General features: G+C 38.3%; 1 protein-coding gene across 6 annotated transcripts in view; it reads left to right on the forward strand.

Annotated features, from left to right (window-relative positions):
• Positions 1-18,188, forward strand: part of LOC137401300 (hydroxylysine kinase-like) — a 63,305-nt gene that overhangs the window by 43,564 nt on the left and 1,553 nt on the right. For 2 of the 6 annotated variants that reach the window (XM_068087682.1, XM_068087683.1), the window contains exons 2-7: positions 7,237-7,378; positions 14,888-14,991; positions 15,168-15,330; positions 15,570-15,677; positions 16,136-16,275; positions 17,782-17,950. In XM_068087682.1, the coding sequence (XP_067943783.1) occupies positions 14,908-14,991; positions 15,168-15,330; positions 15,570-15,677; positions 16,136-16,275; positions 17,782-17,950 (664 nt within the window). In that variant the 5' untranslated portion in view covers positions 7,237-7,378; positions 14,888-14,907. Of the gene's footprint in view, positions 1-3,805; positions 3,900-6,974; positions 7,379-14,887; positions 14,992-15,167; positions 15,331-15,569; positions 15,678-16,135; positions 16,276-17,781; positions 17,951-18,188 lie in introns of those variants that run through there. The other 4 variants (XM_068087684.1, XM_068087685.1, XM_068087680.1 and 1 more) reach the window with 3 other exon arrangements.

An 18,188-nucleotide genomic window follows, 5' to 3' on the forward strand; every position in this document is an offset into this window, starting at 1 on the left:
TGAGAAAAAAGAAAGCAGCGATGCGATAGATAGCGTGGCCATTTCAATCGAAATGCGAGTTTGTTAAGAACTGAGTTTTTCAGTGCCATGGCAACATGACGCAATCGCTTAAGGTCTGCTCTCAGCTTGCGGTCCTTCACTCCAACCACAATCCTTTCCCTGATTAGTTCATCATGCATTGCACCATAATCACAGTTATCAGCTTGTGACTGTGCTTCTGTAATAAACTGATGGATTGTCTTTGCGCCTCTGTAAGGCTGTTGAGCATTTAGCGCTCGAAGAGTTCATTTCTGACTGGCTCAATGTGCCTGATAAACATCTAAGGTGTGACTACGGGTCGTAATTCTTACATCTTGTGTAGCATAAAGTATGAACTGGTTGACTATAGGTACACCATCTGGACGCATGAGTAACAATAAATTAGTAATCTGCTTTTCCTTGTCCTTATCTACATAATTTTTGGCAGTTTTTATGACTTCAAACTGGTCTTGGAACAGTTTCTTTTTTACTGCTGTTTTCATCATTCAGATTAAAGTGTTTGTACAAAACGTTCCTCCCTTGACTCAGCCATTTGATTGTGATTCTAGTATTAGCGGAGATTATCGACAAAATACGTTAAATTTAATACATGTGGTTATATTGGCGATGGCAACTAGTCTCCTAAATTACTACTAAAATCCAATCTCGTCAATTATCATCTGTCCAATATTAAATTACTACTATGCACCCTTACTACTGTTGTATCATTTACTAATAAGCTCGCACAGGTATATTCTGACACCATCTCGTAGTTTATGGTTTGGTTAGTAAAGTTTTAGAATATCTGTTAGATGAAGAAGTCCCTAAGTCATGTCGTGTCCTCATAATATCGTCATGTCCTTTGCACTCCATCACCTACATCAAGGTCACTTTTACACCCTCTAGCATATGTCATTGCTTCAACGCTTACAAGTGACTCATAGTTGTCTAAAATTAATTAGAATGGACACTCTTTAGTTAATAAAGAGTGGTTAACAAAATGTGGAAAATACACTTCAGGAAATATTTTTCAAGTCATCCAGCTTGATCCTGATTTTTTAGCAACTTCAATAGCTTCAGCAGTTGAACCGGTAACAAATTAGTTATAATACAGAGCTTTTGGAAATATTAGGCAGGTGGAATAGGTTCCCTCAGCATTTATAGTTGCAACCACGGTTACTGATTCTCCTCTATCCTGAGCAGTGATAGTTCCTATTTGTTTATTTCCCGTAGCCGCAACAACACCTTTTGGTTTTTGAACTGTGGTGAAACGTGTCTCATCAGTACATCGTAAACGTTTTCAGGTTGAAATTTGTTCTGGTCCATTACTTCAGCCAGTTTATCGAAGAACATTTTTACAGCTGGTTCACTAATACCAAAGGCGCTTGCCAATGAAGTGGCATCTGGTGATTTAACCGACCGATGGCATGTTTTTCAAGCCAGCAAACCAATCTTTGCCTGCTCTTTTCTCCTTTTCCCATGAACATCATGTTTTAATATTGTTTGCTATTCCAAGATTTCAAGTTAGCTCTACAATGAAGAAGATAAACCATAAAACGTATCAGCAAGATCTTTTTTATGTACCCAGCTAAATCTCATTCCATCCGCAATGTGAATATGCTTTTAGCGTCTGCTGTTCCTTGCCATCTAACAGTTGGCTCGCAACTGGCAGAAACATTTTCGAGATCATCTTTGACCTGTGTTAATGTTACCTTGTCCGTTCCATATTTTTGCTGCTCCCTGTATTGAAGAGCCTGCCTGTTTTTTCTACTGCCTGTTTCTGGCATACACAGTTTGTCTCTTGTAATTATAAGCTAACAGTAATAGATAGATAGACTGTGATAGACAGTAATATGCTGGTGTAAATACATACTTCCTGTATAAACACTCATACACCTATTACATCAAGGTTTTAGGCTACTAGACATAAAAATGACTGCATGTGTTTATTATCTTGCATGTAGGTTGAATCTGGTTTTAAAATAAGTATTTGCCCATAAAACTTTTGCAAAGCAGAAATTTTGAAAGTGTTTAAATATTACTGTGTTTAAAGCACTTAAATTTCATACAGCTGATAGTATTTAGTTTAATGTGTGTTTAGAAACTTTAGACAATTTTAGAAACAGCACAAGGTAATTACACTTTCTACAATGTTGTTTGACAATGGGGTAAGCTGAACACTATGTTCGGTTAGCCCCACTGCCATTTTGAATTCAAGTCTTATGTGTTATACAAACAGTGCCAGGAATTCATATTTTTGGTAAATGTAGGAAATACAATCGAATTTGTGTGCAAAGAATATAAACCTTGTACTTTAGAAGATTTTAATACCCATTAAAAATATTTCAGCAAAAAATATTTTACTTTCAGAGCAAATATAATTGCATTAGAGTTTTTTCACCTTGTTAATGTAGACTTCTAATTTCCTTTACCAAAGTGATGAGGTCAAGGTTAGCTTATCATATTATGAAAACAAAAATGTAATGAATAAACAACTTTATAGTTATTGTAGTGTCAGTCTGGACACCTGTTCAGTTTACAACACTCTTCCCTACTTTCTGAGGTGTATAAATACTGTAGGTAGCTGTAATATCTTGACGTAGCAGATGGTGAATGAATATGTTAGAATATCTATTAGGTGTTGTAATGGAGCTAAACGGAAGAGGCAAGATTGCATCTGCCCTAACCTTAGAACCTCAACCAAGTAAACTAAGTGAAACATTAGCCTTCGACAAATACTATAAATAGAGCAAATAACTCCAATATACTAAACACATTACATGTCTATTTTTAACTACAGGGGTTGAATATATAAAAAAAATACTTTGAAATCAAGATGAGTGTAACAGATTGGAATAAACTTTTGTTCAATACAGAGTATATAAGAGCTTGAAATAAATTTCCAACACCAGTACCTGCATGTGAATGCTCAAAGAAACTGTTTCCAGCTAGTCATTTCATAGTCACAAAATCAGGCAGGTGTTCTAACAAGCCTTTCAGCATGAAGCTGACATGAAAAACAGGGTAACCTTAATAACGGCACTTTTACAGGTGTAGCACTATCTGGGTCAGAAGGCCTTTCAGCCTCCTGCTTAGGAGTGGTTCCGGTGCTGGTCTGCTGCACACTACCTGTAAGGCCTGGTTCAGCAGTAGCCACTTTCACATCCTTACTATTATGTCACAGCGTGAGCCTCTGAAAAGTTTCAACATACGAGCGGTCTTCAATCACCTCTATTACTTCACCTGGCTTCCAATTGCTAGGGGCCTTAAAGAAGACTAAGGATCTTAAACATGACTTTAGTGCCAGGTTTTATCTACATTGGTTTTATGAATACCAGCCCTTCCATCATAAGAATATTATTGCAAACTCTACTTTTCAATTGGTTTTGCAAAAGTGTCATGTCATAACCCTCAACCTGATACTGTGTTGTTATTTGGTCTCTTTTCTTTCAGTCTTGTAGAATTTGAGCTTGTGACATAAGCCCCTTACCAATAGGAGTGTTTTGTATTGTAAGGAGGGCTTCCCGCTACTAACCTTGTTTTTTGAGAAACTTTTTCATGTCTGATTTCACAGTAGTTATCATGCGTTTAGCTTGACCATTTTTTTGTTGGTGATGTGGAGAGCTAGTCTCATGCTTTACATTGAGACTTTAACAGAATACAGAGAACTTATTTGAGCTGTATTGAAGATCTTATCTTTTATAATATACTATAAAATTGTATGACTAAAAAGTTTGCAGTTTTCACTACATCTGTAGAAGCAGCGTATTTTATGGGTATCGCTACAGGCCACTTACTAAGGTAATTTCCGATCATGAACTAAGACCACTCACCTGAAATAAGTCTGTACCAATGACCTGGAAAGAGTAATGTAGTACAAGGTAAAAATAAGAAGTTCTTTCTTTTCCTTTCATCTTATAAAACTGCATGGCTCACAAGCAAGGCACTTGTCAGTAACATGACCTCTTATCCCAGGTCAATAGATTGTCTTTTGTGCTCACTGCAAAATCTTAGTAACATCCTGGTGTTACTTATGCAGTTAAGTCAATACCGAAGGTCATTTCGAAGTAGGAATCACTAACCTGTTGTGAGAGAACATCACACCTCGACTGCAACTCCAACCAACCAACTGCAACCATGAACAGCCCAGTACATCAGAGCATGGTCAGGGCACATTTTGCGGCTGGTGAGCCAGCAAGACTGAATAAGTTGATGTACCACCTGCAGATCTTCGTCTAAATCAGTAGCTTCGCGTTAGCGATCCATGGCAGAATCAGTTGTGAACACTACATTACAAACTTTTTGCTTAGGATCCAGTTTCCAGTGTTCATACTCACCTGTGCCAGCAGGCCACTCTTTAGATAGAGTATTAGCAAGGACCTTAGATCATTGAGTCTCCTGGTATTTTTTCTTCTCGCTCCATCGATAGTCAACATATCTCTTCAATGATTTTTGTTCTCTTTGTAGATTGATCATTTGTGATTTTTTATCCTTGAGCTATTCTAACTCGGCATTAACGACTAGCGGCATCTCTCCAGACTTTTCCTTCACCGCATGAGCTTTAGAGATTGCGTCACAGTCTTTCCAGTTTTTGTAGTTTATCTGGTGATTGGGCTCTTGGTATGTTCCTAATGAGTAGGTCATAAAGCGTATTTATAAGTACGCCAGCATTGATGATGCCTTTGTAGAAAGGCGATGCTACTGAGATTCTTGCATAATTGGCTTCTGTGACGCTGTTGTCCGTCATCCTCAAGTATGTTCCTTCACCTGTGCAGTGCTCTTCCTTGATAAACTCTTTCTTGACAATCACAACTCCACATCCAAAGTCGCGCATCACATTTGTTGGTTGCCCATTAAATTTGCTCTGATAAATTTCTGTTCCTTTACTGAACTTTGGTTCATCCTCACACGCAACAGTATTAATGAACTTCTGTCCATCTATGATGATTTCCTTTGACGTATTGTTCCTATCCGTGGTTTCTTCATTGTAGCTATAGCTAATTTTCGCCTCATGGTTGCTAGTCTAGAAGACAACATATGTACTAAGATCTCTCTGCAACAGTTCTACTAGACGCTTATGATCAGTTTTTATAGCCACATGTTGGTCAAACAGATAGTAGTGAAATTGTGTTCAACCAAATAACACTGCTAGCATTTCTTTCTCGATTTGACTATAGCCTTGCTGAGTAGCAGTAAGTGATTTGGATTTGAACCCAATAGGCTTACCTTCTTGTACAAGAACAGCTCTTAAACTTTGAGCAGATGAGTTGACTGTTAACACTACAGGTTTTATCTGGTCATACAACTGAAGAGTAGGAGTACTCGTGGCCTTGCTCCGTATGGCCTCAAAAGCATCTAAGTTAAAGATGCTTCGATTCTAAATTCGGCAGACTATTCAGATGCCAATTCATATTGAAAACTAATCTAATTCAGATACCGATTCAGATTTTTGCATTGCATAGATCTTTTGTGTTCAGGATATTACCGGAAATATAAATATTAATGTATTTATTCATTTGTGGTAATTTATGAAAATAAAATATATATACTCACATACTGTGCATCTAGTAATAAAACGGTCGATGTTTGTTGTAATTTATAATTAATAATAGTAATTACAGTTATAGTTACAACTTTCTCTATGATAAAGAAGTCTTCTCTTCTATTGCTGACCGAACTGCTGTCTGTACAAGTTTATAGCAAATCAATGTTTCTTTTAATTACTGTTAGTGATCAAGTCCTGTGCGGCTTTCTTCAAAACCATGAACATTCAAAATCCTTCACTTGTTAATGGGCGTCAGTCTTGTTCAAATGCTGGAAATGAGCTGTTAGAAAACTCATTGATCTCCACTCGACTAGATATCTCTTAACTAGATTTAAGTTGTGAAACTGATATGTCCATTTGATTCAAATAATTCTGTAATCATATTTGGTATTTTATGCTGGACTTCAGCACACATTTTTGATATTTGCTTCTCAGTGAAGAAAGTCCTGCCAAGTAGTTGGAATCTAGGCAAAGCTTCGGCCATCCATAATTTGAACCCTCATTTTCAACTATTAAAATTTGTTAGTCATCACAAGCAATCTCTTTGCCAATTCATCTGTTGAACTTCACAGCATCTGTAGAATCAGTGGCCCATGATTGGACTGCAAGAAAAGCTTCAGTGATTTTCGGTTATTTGCTAGTAGTACTAGTAATTGCAGCCTGAGTTTTCATAGCTTGCTCAGCCTTTTCCTTTTGTTGAGCACAGATAAGTGACTGATACAAATGCAAATGTCTTCTTTTTAATGGTTAAAAAGGTTTGTGGAATTGAAGTTCTGCTTGTCAGTACCTCCCCTACTAACAGGATGTGCGCACTCTAAACACTTTGCTATTGGTGGCTCATCAGAATCAATTTCAAAATATTCCCTGGCTTTACTTCTTAAACTCTTTCTGTTTCTAGATTAGCCATAATTCTGTAAAAATGAAAAATAGGAATAAAAAAAGAACAAGATGAAAAGATAAATGAATAAACAATAATAATATCTGGTTTGTTTGGCATATGCAAATCTTGCAGTAAATAAAGTGCATTAGTAGTAATAAAACTAATACTATTAGCAGTACAGCTAAATTTTTAAAAATATGAATAAAACTCATTCAGTTATTTATTGGCTGGTAAACTGAGATAACGCCAGCAGCACCGGTGAAAGAACAGCCGATTACTATACATACCGTAGTAAACGTAGTATCAGGGCTTACTATAATCTTTTTTTAATTTATAGTAAACCCTGCAATAATTAACGCACAGAGAATTAGTTCATTAAATGATCTCTACGACCATAATTATTTAAATAAACTTCAAAAGTTAGTATGTAAATAAATATAATAAAAGAGAAACAAATTTCCTTCACAGCCAAACTAAAAGAGAACAGTCCAACAATCTATGTATTTTCAGACCAAGCGAGAAATAGATAACTTGTGGATTGTCTTCTAAATTACTTTCATTATGCAAGTAAATAGAAATATTACACTGCATTCTTACTTATCTTCTTTGTTACCTTGTTCGTGAATGGTATTACTAAATCTTATAGCTTCTTCCTCAATCCTTGAGCGACGTCATATTGTTTGACAAATCGATTCCTTCGGTTTTTTCTAGCATCAGTGTAAGCCTCTATTGTGTTAGTTAGAAAGTATCTTCTAACTACATCAAATGCCTTGTCAGCTACAAATTTTTTCAGGCGTCTCATCTGCTGAAGTACTGTGAGGCCTTCTGATTCTACAGATACATCAAAGTCTATTTCCCACTCTCTGATCACCCCGAAAAACATCGGGTTTAGAGTTGATCTCTTGGTTGCCTTCATTGTCGCAATCCATGTGTTGGTAAGTGATCGTATTTTGCTTGTTTCAGAACTGTGCATACTTGTCTCATCTATTGATGGAGCCTGAGTTGGTTTTGTTGATCAAGAAGTTATTTTCTTGTTAGGCAGTGGTGAGCTCGCTACAGTAGATTTGTTCAAAACTTTAGTCTTTTTTCTAGCCATGAGTTTTTTAAACTTGGCAACCACTTGTTCCAACTCTCTTTCAGTCTCGACATCCACATCATTTTCTTCTTCCAGCTCCTCTTTTGTTGCCTCTTCTATCTTCCCGAGGATGGCTTTCTTGTTTTTGTCAATTGTTGATTCGAATAATTCAAAGATTTTTTTTAGAATTGCTGTCTTTTCTTTATCCGCTGTCAAACTATCTAATTTTAACCACTTGACATTTATACTATAAAACAATTTATCAATGTTATCAAGAAATCCTTTCTCTTATGGTACTGTATGGGAATCTTGTAAAGTTCTCCATGATTTTAATTCAGCATTGATCTGATTGGAAATGTCTCTGTGTAACACAGACCTTTTAACGCGCTCGGAGCTTCTCGTTGTCATGGATGTTCTCTCGATGCTTGTTCCACCGTGTCTCAGAATAGGCTCTGTAGTAGTTTCAGGTTCAAAGTCACTCATTTTTTTACGTCAATTCACCTCAACAATACTATTTGCTTATGCTGCGAAATGATGCCAATACAAATGAAGGTTCTGCTTGAGCCGATGCGCTAATGTTAAGCTACATATACATACATATATACACATGCAACCAGTTAGCAATGGACATGTAGGAGAGGTGAACAAACCGAGTAGACCAGTTGTGTGTTTAACCGCCTAGTTACCCAAGTATCTAATCTGCAAGTCAACAAGAGCAGATTATAGCGATATAAAAAAGGAACAATTTCAAAAAAGTTTTAAAACATTATCGTACCACTTCTATAGAATCCCTATTTTGATATCTAGAAAATCTTGCTATAAGCACATATAAAAATTGAGTTAATTTACAAGTCAATTTAATTTACACACTATTCTATCTATTTCAGCTCGATTTGAAATTGATACAGCTTAGCTCTACCTAGTATGTCGGCGAGGAAATATTTAATAGTTGTCTGTACATCGGCAAGGAAATGTTCAATAGTTGCATGGACATCGGCAAGGAAATATTCAGTAGTTGTCTGTAATTCGGCAAGGAAATGTTCAATAGTTGCCTGTACGTCAGCATAAAAATGTTCAATAGTTGCCTGTACGTCAGCATAGAAATGTTCAATAGTTGCCTGTACGTCGGCATAGAAATGTTCAATAGTTGCCTGTATGTCAGCATAGAACTGTTCAATAGTTGCCTGTACGTCAGCATAGCAATGTTCAATAGTTGCCTGTACGTCAGCATAGAAATGTTCAATAGTTGCCTGTGTTGTATTTTTGTTGTTGAAAGGCTCCTAACAACATAGATATACGGTTATTACCTTTGTCATACGTAGCCTGTAGATCTCCTCAATATGAAGTATGGTATGGCGATATGGTTAATAACGAGTGTATTTTGTTTGCGTAGCGTTTGTGCAATGTGATACTTATTAGTGGCTGGCCAGCCCGGTATTAGATAGTACAAGCTAAACGGTTGTGATTAAAATACAGTAATAATATATAAGGTTTATCATAAGCACATGTCTCTGAAGCATCTGAAGATGGCGTACTCTAATCTTGCGTGATCTCGCGATAACTATGAGCGTCATCATGACAACGTAGATAAACGTAATGTTAATATGTAATTAATGTTAATGTAATTAAGCATAATGTTACATTCTCCCTTCCAGTGAGGATGTCGAGGTGTAGTCAGATAACCATAGATGAATGGCGCTGATGAAGCTCAATTGAGATGATTAAATAAAAATGAAATAGACAGATGTCAACCGTAGGACAATAGTAAACTTATATGAATAGGCGTATCCACCAGCTAGTACATCTGGAAGTCTTCGTACTTCGCGGGACGTGCACCCTGATTGTGCCTTCTTGCACGATATGATGGTGTCGGCTGTTCAGATCGCGCATTCATGTCATCAATGGTTTCCAGTGGTATGTTGCTGTCCGTATCCGGTTTGGAAGTTGAGTTCTTACCTGCGTCGTTCGTATTGACTGATTCTCTGCTCCTGTTAGTCTTTAGATGAGCACGATTACGTCTCAGTTGGCTAAAATCATTTTCAATGATATAGGACCAGGGACAAGGATGTTGGCCGACAACAGTCGCCGGGGTCCACTGCTTATCATCACCTGTCCGTACAAGTACAGCTTCGCCATTCTGAAGGTCTGGGAGTTTTCTGGCGGTTCTACCATAGACCTTCTTCGCTACTTGTTGGCGTTGTTTTAGGGAATCCATAGGCTCTGTGACTGTTGGGGCCAAACTGCGATCAGTAACGGGCAGGCCACTTCTGATTGCATGGTTAAACAACACCTCAGCTGGGCTGTATACACAGCCAGATAAGGGGGTCTCCCGATATGCTAGCAAGAAAGGATAGATGTCTTGATCCGTCCCCTCACTCTTCTTTAGAAACTGCTTCATGGTCTGGACATAGCGTCCGGCCATGCCATTGGATCTTGGGTAGTGTGGGCTTGATGTTGTGATCGAGAAGCCCCAGTCCTGTAAGAAATCATGCATCTGCTGACTGTTAAAAGGCATGTTATCAGCCATAACTGACAACGGAACTCCATGGACCAAGAATATGGATTTGAGGGCCATGATTACATTACTAGCTGTCTTGTTGTAAAGTAGCCGAAGTTCAGGAAAATGGGAGAAACAGTCCACAACAACAAGGTAACTATTGAAGCGAAATTCCATTATTTCCATTGCTACACAGCTCCATGGCAGTTTAGGCACCTCATGCGGTATCAGTGGTTCTTTTTGTTGACGATTAGCCAATCTAGCACAGGTTGAACAGCTGGAGACCATCATCTGAATGTCATTACTCAAACCAGGCCAGTATACTGATCAATTAGCCCGCTCACGGCACTTCTGTATCCCTAAGTGGTCCTAATGAAGCTTTTCTAACATCTTTTTTCTCAATGAGCCAGGTATGACTAGTCTTTCGCCCAGATAGGCAAAACCCTCCCATTCATGAACTTCATCTCTGACATGCCAGTATGGATGCAGCAGGGGAGGAGCAATCCTCTTGCTGTTCCAGTTCCATCCATCCCTGATGGCCTGAAGCAAAGCTCCCATGGAGGGATCGGCTGCATATGCTGTGGCTAATTCCTCACGCACAGCATCCGTCACTTCGAGATTGTGGACCATAGCAATCTGCTCTCCCTCCAGATCTACTTGACCGCTAACTCCATCTGAAAGGTAGGCGCTCGACAGCGTATCAGCTAACTGTAGTTGTTTTTCTAGTACATATATCACCTCGTCAATATAGTAGCGCTGTAACCTCACAAGTAACCATTGCAGATGTAGAAAGGCCTTGTGGAGTGATTTTCTCACAATGGTGACAAGAGGCTCGTGGTCTGTTTGAACAGTGATAGGGCGTCCATAGACATAGTGATTGAATCTCTCACAACCAAATACGATTCCTAGCAATTCCTTATTGATCTGTGGATAATTTACCTTAGCCGGTGTTAGTGAGTGTGACGCGTATGCTATTGGGTGACCCTCCTGCATGTGCACAGCCCCTAGACCATGCTGTGAAGCATCCACTTGAAGCTCAGTTTTTTCCAGGTCAAAGTATTTCAGGATGGGGTCATCGGTCAAAATTTTCTTAATGGCACCCAAGGCAGTTTCCTGCTTGGGGCCCCACATCCATACAATATCCTTTCTTAGCAATGTCCTGAGCGGCTGAGTTACTGTTGACATGCTGGGTAAAAATGGCCCAAGAAAGTTCAAGGTGCCAATCAATCGTTGCATCCCTTTCTTGTCAGTTGGAGAGGGCATTTGCTCAACCACTTTCACCTTCTCAGGGTCAGGTCCTAGCCCCTCACTTGAAACAATATGGCCTAGATAGGTAACTTCGTATTTATTGAGCTGGATTTTCTCTTTATTGAACTTCACGTTGACATCTCTAGCACGACTCAATAGTCTCCTAAGGTTATCGTCATGTTCTTGTTGATTCCGACTAGCAACAACCAGGTCATCAAAGTATATGGCAACATTCAAGTCGCCAAAGAGTTGTTCAACCCTTTTTTCAAATACTTCGGCAGAGGAATGAATGCCAAAAGGCAGTCATAGAAATTTGTACCTGCCATGCGGTGTGTTAAACATTGTGAGCAGACTGCTCTTATGGGGCAGCGGGATGTGCCAATAGCCATTTTTCATGTCTAATATTGTAAAATGCTTCATTCCATTGAACTTGAATGCAATATCATCTAAAGTGGGTATGTGATGGTGTTCTCTTAAAATGGCTTTGTTGAGATCTCGCGGATCCAGGCAGATTCTCACATCACCATTCTTTTTCTCCACTACTACCATGCTGCTGACCCACTGAATGGGTCGGTCAACTTTGGCAATAATCCCTTGGTTTTCCATTTTGTCAAGCTCATTCTTGACTTTTGTCAGTATACTCAGTGGTATTCTCCTCGCTGCATGAACCACAGGCTGAACACGCTTATCTACTTGAATTTCATGTTCACCATCTATACAACCAATCCCTTCAAACACATCACCGTATTCATCAAGAATAGACGAAACTGTATCTACACGTTGAACTATTGCCAGTTTGATACACGAGTCCAGTCCAAGAATTGGCGGATAATTACCCTCCACGACTTCAAATGATAGTGGCTCCACTCACTGTCCATGCTTACCAGTGAGGTCAGTTTTCCCTACATTGTTTATTACAGAACGGTCATACCCAACCAATGTGGTACTTGACGGTTTCAGCTGACCTTGCAGGTCATTTGAAATTTGCGAGTTATAATGTTCACTTCAGCTCCAGTATCAATCTTGAATCTAACGTCGAGTGATCTTATCTGACTGCTCACCTTAACAGGAATGACCCAAGACCTAACCCCATCTACCGCCTCATGCGATCCCGCTCTTCCAACAAACAAAGTGTTCATTTCTTCTTTCGCGGTGTTTGTTTCTTCTTGATGCCCTGCTCCCACTGCTTGCACTCTCCTAGACAGGCATTTCTTAGAAAATTGGTTCCTTTCACCACACTTGCGGCAGGTTTGCCCATAGGCAGGACACTTACCCTTTACATGCTGATATCCACAAAACTTACAGTCAATCGTTCCCTGTTTTCCCTGAGTCACAGTCCTTTTGGATCTGGTTTCAATTTTATTGACGGAGGCTGTGGCGTGATCACCAACAGCCATATGACTCAACTGTACCTGCGTAACTTCTGATGCACGAAGCTCATTCATAGCTTTTTCCAATGTGATGTCTGCATCTCTTAGCACCCGCTCCTTGAGGGAGACTGAGGAAATTCCAAAAACCAGTCAACAGAGAAGTATCCGATTCCTTAAATAACCAAAATCACACTTGGCTGCTTGGGTATTTAATCGTTTTATGAAACCGTCCACACTTTCACCATCAGCCTTAACCAACGACCAGAACACATACCATTCATATAAAATGTTGCGACGAGGGTTGCAATATGTCTCAGAATTACCCAGCACATCAGCCAGTGTATCTGCATTATGACCTTCTTCATACTCAAACTGTGAATATACTTCATACGCCTCCTCACCAGCTGCATTAAGCAGCACAGCTACCTGACGGCGAGATATGGCCGTGTTGCCAGCAGGTGGGTCTTTCGGATCAGCAACCGGCTCCTGCACTAGATCAATGGCCCTGAGATAGTTCTCAAATTGACGGCACCATTTGCGCCAGTTATCAGACACGTTACCTTCAAACAGTAGTTCTCCAGGTGGCTTGATACCCTCCATCACCACCACGCAATTCAGAAACTCCAGATAAACCAACCAGCACAACCAAAACACTCAAGAGCGTCGGAGACGATCACTCTGCAACCATGTTGTATTTTTGTTGTTGAAAGGCTTCTAACAACATAGATATATGGTTATTACCTTTGTCGTACGTAGCCTGTAGATCTCCTCAATATGAAGTATGGTATGGCGATATGGTTAATAACGAGTGTATTTTGTTAGCGTAGTGTTTGTGCAATGTGATACTTATCAGTGGCTGGCTCGGTATTAGATCGTACAAGCTAAACGGTTGTGATTAGAATACAGTAATAATATAGAAGGTTTATCATAAGCACATGTCTCTGAAGCATCTGAAGATGGCGCACTTAAATCTCGCCTCATCTCCCGATAACTATGAGCGTCATCATGACAACGAAGATAAACGTAATGTTAATATGTAATTAATGTTAAGGTAATTAAGCATAATGTTACAGCCTGTACGTTAGCATAGAAATGTTCAATAGTTGCCTGTACGTCGGCAAAGAAATATTCAATAGTTGTCTGTACGTCGGCAAGGAAATGTTCAACAGTCGTGCGGTGCCCTTGTTGTTCTATCTCATTCTCAACAGATGAAGATTTCACTATGGTTTTTTCCTGCTAGCTTCAAAGTTTGCAAGTATGTAGGATGGTGTTCGATGCACTGATTTTTGATGACATTTATTAATCCATCAAACTGTGAAATCTACAAGGTATCAGAGGCAACACTAGTCTCAAATTAAAAGGAATAGGCTAATTCTCAGAATGCATTTGGAAGTATTACAATTACAAAGTATTACAATTAAGTTTTTAAAAAAGGCAAGGAAATAATATTATTATAAAACAAACCTTTTGCTATCTGTGTACTCGCAGTGCTGTTAGTAAAACGTGTGATAAAAGAATCAGAACTCAGCTAGCTTACTAGTATTACTCACACCGAAGTCAGTCAGCTGCGCACTGTTTGCTCTCACTTGGTGGATTGCGAAACATTAAAAACACACTGCTAAAGAACACAGGATTGGTCCACTCAATATGATCAGATCTCCCCGGCCAAACACAAACCAGGTAACACTATCCCAGGTAGAGACAGTGTTCGTTGCCCAAATCACACCACTAGAAATCGCATTTAGGCAAGCCAATCTATTATTTGATTAACAAAAATTGGGGACACCGAGTCTATAAACTAAGAACATTGGGTAATAAAACATATGTTCGGAAGTGCAATACATGCATGTAATCCTTTAGACAGATTATAGGTAGCATCATTGCTTGCCTCCATCTCGAATTTGTGATTATTTGTGATACATATTCTATTTCTGCTTATCAAGTAGCAACCGCGACTAATATTTACATATTATATACAGTTGAGCACAAAATATTATATTTAGTTTTGGGTTTGTAATGAGCCACCAGTCCTAGCAACACTTAAGAATTATTCACATTACAGCAGTTGCCACATGTGTTTGTTTAAAAACTGAGGTGTTGTTTTAATGGTGCATGACAAACGCTCTATTTTTGCCCGCATACTAGCATATGGCTAAAAGTAGATTAATTTTGAATTCAGCACTTCCACAAAAGCCTCTTCCATAATTTGATTTTTAAACTCATTTAGATAGGTTCAATCGTCTAATTTTTGTAGCTGAAAACCAGTTTGCCGATATGTCGGTTGGGAATTGGGAAACGAGGCCAAATACCACCGCAGATGACATTATGGAGCTGATGCACTCAGTCTATGGATTGAAGGTGTATATCTTCAGCTTTGCCTAATTTGTCAATTATTATTTTGTCATCGTTAATAAGTTTGACTATTATAATCTATTCATACACTAACTGAAGCTTGTGTGTTTAATGAAGGTAAAATGCTGGAACCATCTCACTTGCCACTGATAGCAGTCATGAGTTACCACGCCCTTTTCTAGGTTCTGTATGTAAAGATATTGAAAAGCTATGATCATCAAAACGTTTACATCAATGTGGATTTGTCAGAGTACGAGAATGCAAATATCCTGAAGCCATGCTCCACAGGCTATGTGCTGAAAATCATGAACTCTCATGATAGCGCGCTATGTGCTCAGCATGTAGGTAAGAATTGCATCTCCTTTCACCTGCAACAACAGCGTGACTGTATATGCATGTTCCTAACACGCATATATGCATAACATACACGTGTATAACTGGACTAGTCACTTTTTTGCCAAGGTCTGAAACTTTAATAATTGATAATACTAGCCTGCACTGATCACTGACTTCATTAATCACTTGTAGCCATTTGTCTGTAGATGTGCATTTTATAAAATCCATACTTTCGCTTGGTTCGATAGAGGGTGAAATTAATTTAACAAGAAAGCTGAATGAAAATGGTCTCGCTTGCCCAAGCTATGTTCCGGACAAGTGTGGGCGACTTTTTAGCCAGCAGGAGTTGCCTAGCAGTAAGTCTTCCACTAATTAATTAGCTGTGTATATGAGCTGTCATGTGATTCTGCGCTCTTTCCCTCGTTACTTCTTAATATGTCAAGTTGGAAATATCTTTGTATATTTGAGAATAACATGTTGTTTTCTTTACATACTGTTGTAATTCATAGGAAAATTCACTGTACATGAAGTAACATTGTAACTTCATTGGTGAGATGATAAATTTGGACCATGTTATGAGTTCTTTTGTGGTTCTTAGTTCCGTTTTATGTGGCATTCTTTATGGATTATTTGTTTGACATGTCAATGAAGTTCATATTTGAAGGACGATGAGGTACTCTTGATTGATGTAGGACATTAATATACACAATTATACTATGCCTGACCATAAGTGCATTTGCTAAGTATTCATGGTTATTACACTGCTGATGTGATGAAGAATACAACTTTGGCTGATGAAATCATGTTGCTTTAGAAACAAATGGTGGGAAAACTGCTCATATCATAAGGCTCCTAGAGTATATCAAAGGAGAAATTCTCAGTGAAGTGTCTGTCAACTCTCAACTCATTCAAGATGGTGGTTCGTGGCTGGCAGATATGCATAACATTTTAGAGGTTTGTCTCATTTTGTACTAGTTGCTTAAATTAGTATTTTCATCAATCTAAACCTATGTTTATGTACTGCAGAGATATTTATTCGACTACATATTCCTTCTTTAAAGGCATGTATGGGCAATTTGCATACATCTGCTTTGCTAATGACTCGCTCTATCCCTGTTAACTCTCTACAATTGTGTAATCTATCTATAGATATATAAATCTCAGTTTGTCGTCATCTGTTCAAATGTCTGCCTGTCCAGTTATAGCTATTAAAATCTTGGAATGAAAAGCTCAGTGTGCTGGATTTGAACTCGCGCAGATCGCAACTGTAAGTTTCAAACCACACACTTAACCAGTGAGCTGCTTTACAGTCCTTAGCATTTTATCGCTCTTATCATATATCGTATGCACACGCTAAATGTGCATTTTTGAGTATTAACTAATATTACTTTTTGCATTTGTTATTTTTTGAAATCGTTTAAAAACTTTTTTTGTTGCTACCAATCACCTATTTTTTAATCTGTAATTTTTAAATGTCCCATTTCAATTTCAAATGTGCCGTTACGCTTATATTTCCGGGTTTTTGTAAGGTCTGATTGCTAAATCGGTAAAGGCTAATATTTTTCACGTTTGAGTTGGACTAGCCTTTACATTCTCTCTCCGTTCCGTCAGACAATGTACCAAACAGACAGTCTGATATCTCATTTTTACATTTGTACCAGTATCGTCGTATTCAAAGTTTTGATGGATAGCTTTTGCTGGAACGGTAACCTTTTGTATACACACACACTTCTATGCACGAATTGTTATTGCTAATTCAACATATTCAGGATTTGTATTTTTTCTCAGTATATATTAATTGTATCATTACCAAATCATCTTTTATTGTAATCATAGCAAAACAAATTTAATTTAGCTATTACTTGCTAATTATTTCACACTTACATTTAAACACTTTTATAGTCGTTTTATTTTGTTTCTTAATTTATTTGACCTTCACAAAAAATTTTCCTCATATGAAGTTTGAAAGTTACAGTTGTTTGACAAACTTTGAAAACCTTTACAGTTGCTTTATTTTTTTTCTTAACTTATTTAAACTGCACAAAACACTTTTCTCATGATATGAAGTTTGAAATTTAGAATGGTAACTGTTGTTATATGTTATATAAAAACAAGATTTTCTATGCAAAGACGTTTATTACCCGAGCAATGCCAGGCACTCACCTAGTGGATTCTATAAAAGCAAGTAATCTAAACATCCAACCAATCGCTGATGCTGCTGGTCCTCTTTTCGTGCTCAAACCCACTCTAAATTATCCACTGCAGGTTATTTGATTCAAAACTAGTTGTTGCAGTTGAAGACATTAATCAGTAGTTCAACGGAACATATGATGTTCATCTTGAATAACTCATTTACATTCTCGGGAAGTTACTTTTGGATATTACCCAAAATCACTTGTTACTGTCAACAAACTTAATGCAATGTACCTTGATGGAAAAAAATACTGCTTACAATTTCAGGGATATGAGGATCCTTATATAAAGAGTTACTACACCTTTCACTATGAGGCTGTACCTCATCTTAGAAAACACCTTCACCTGGTACTTGACGAACACGATAGAGACCTACTTCAAAGTGTTTTAGACAAATGGGACTCCCTTGAGCAGCAGATGAGCTCACTTCCCCGAGGTGATACTATTATTTACGAGTGAAAAGTAAGAAGTTTATGGAGAGTAGTCGTAGCAGGTAACCTGACCATAGTGAAAGGAAGAGTGGTAGAAGTTTTTGGCCCTAAATGTAGTTGCAAAATGTATGTGATAGTTTTATAGAAACACCTTACAGTGAAAGCATCTAGCAACACTGTTGAAGTATGGATTAGCATTTTGAGTTTGAGCATTTGAAGTATGAAGCGGCACTGTCAAGATAT

The sequence above is a fragment of the Watersipora subatra genome, chromosome 1, assembly GCF_963576615.1.
Source record: "Watersipora subatra chromosome 1, tzWatSuba1.1, whole genome shotgun sequence".
Lineage (NCBI taxonomy): Eukaryota > Metazoa > Bryozoa > Gymnolaemata > Cheilostomatida > Watersiporidae > Watersipora > Watersipora subatra.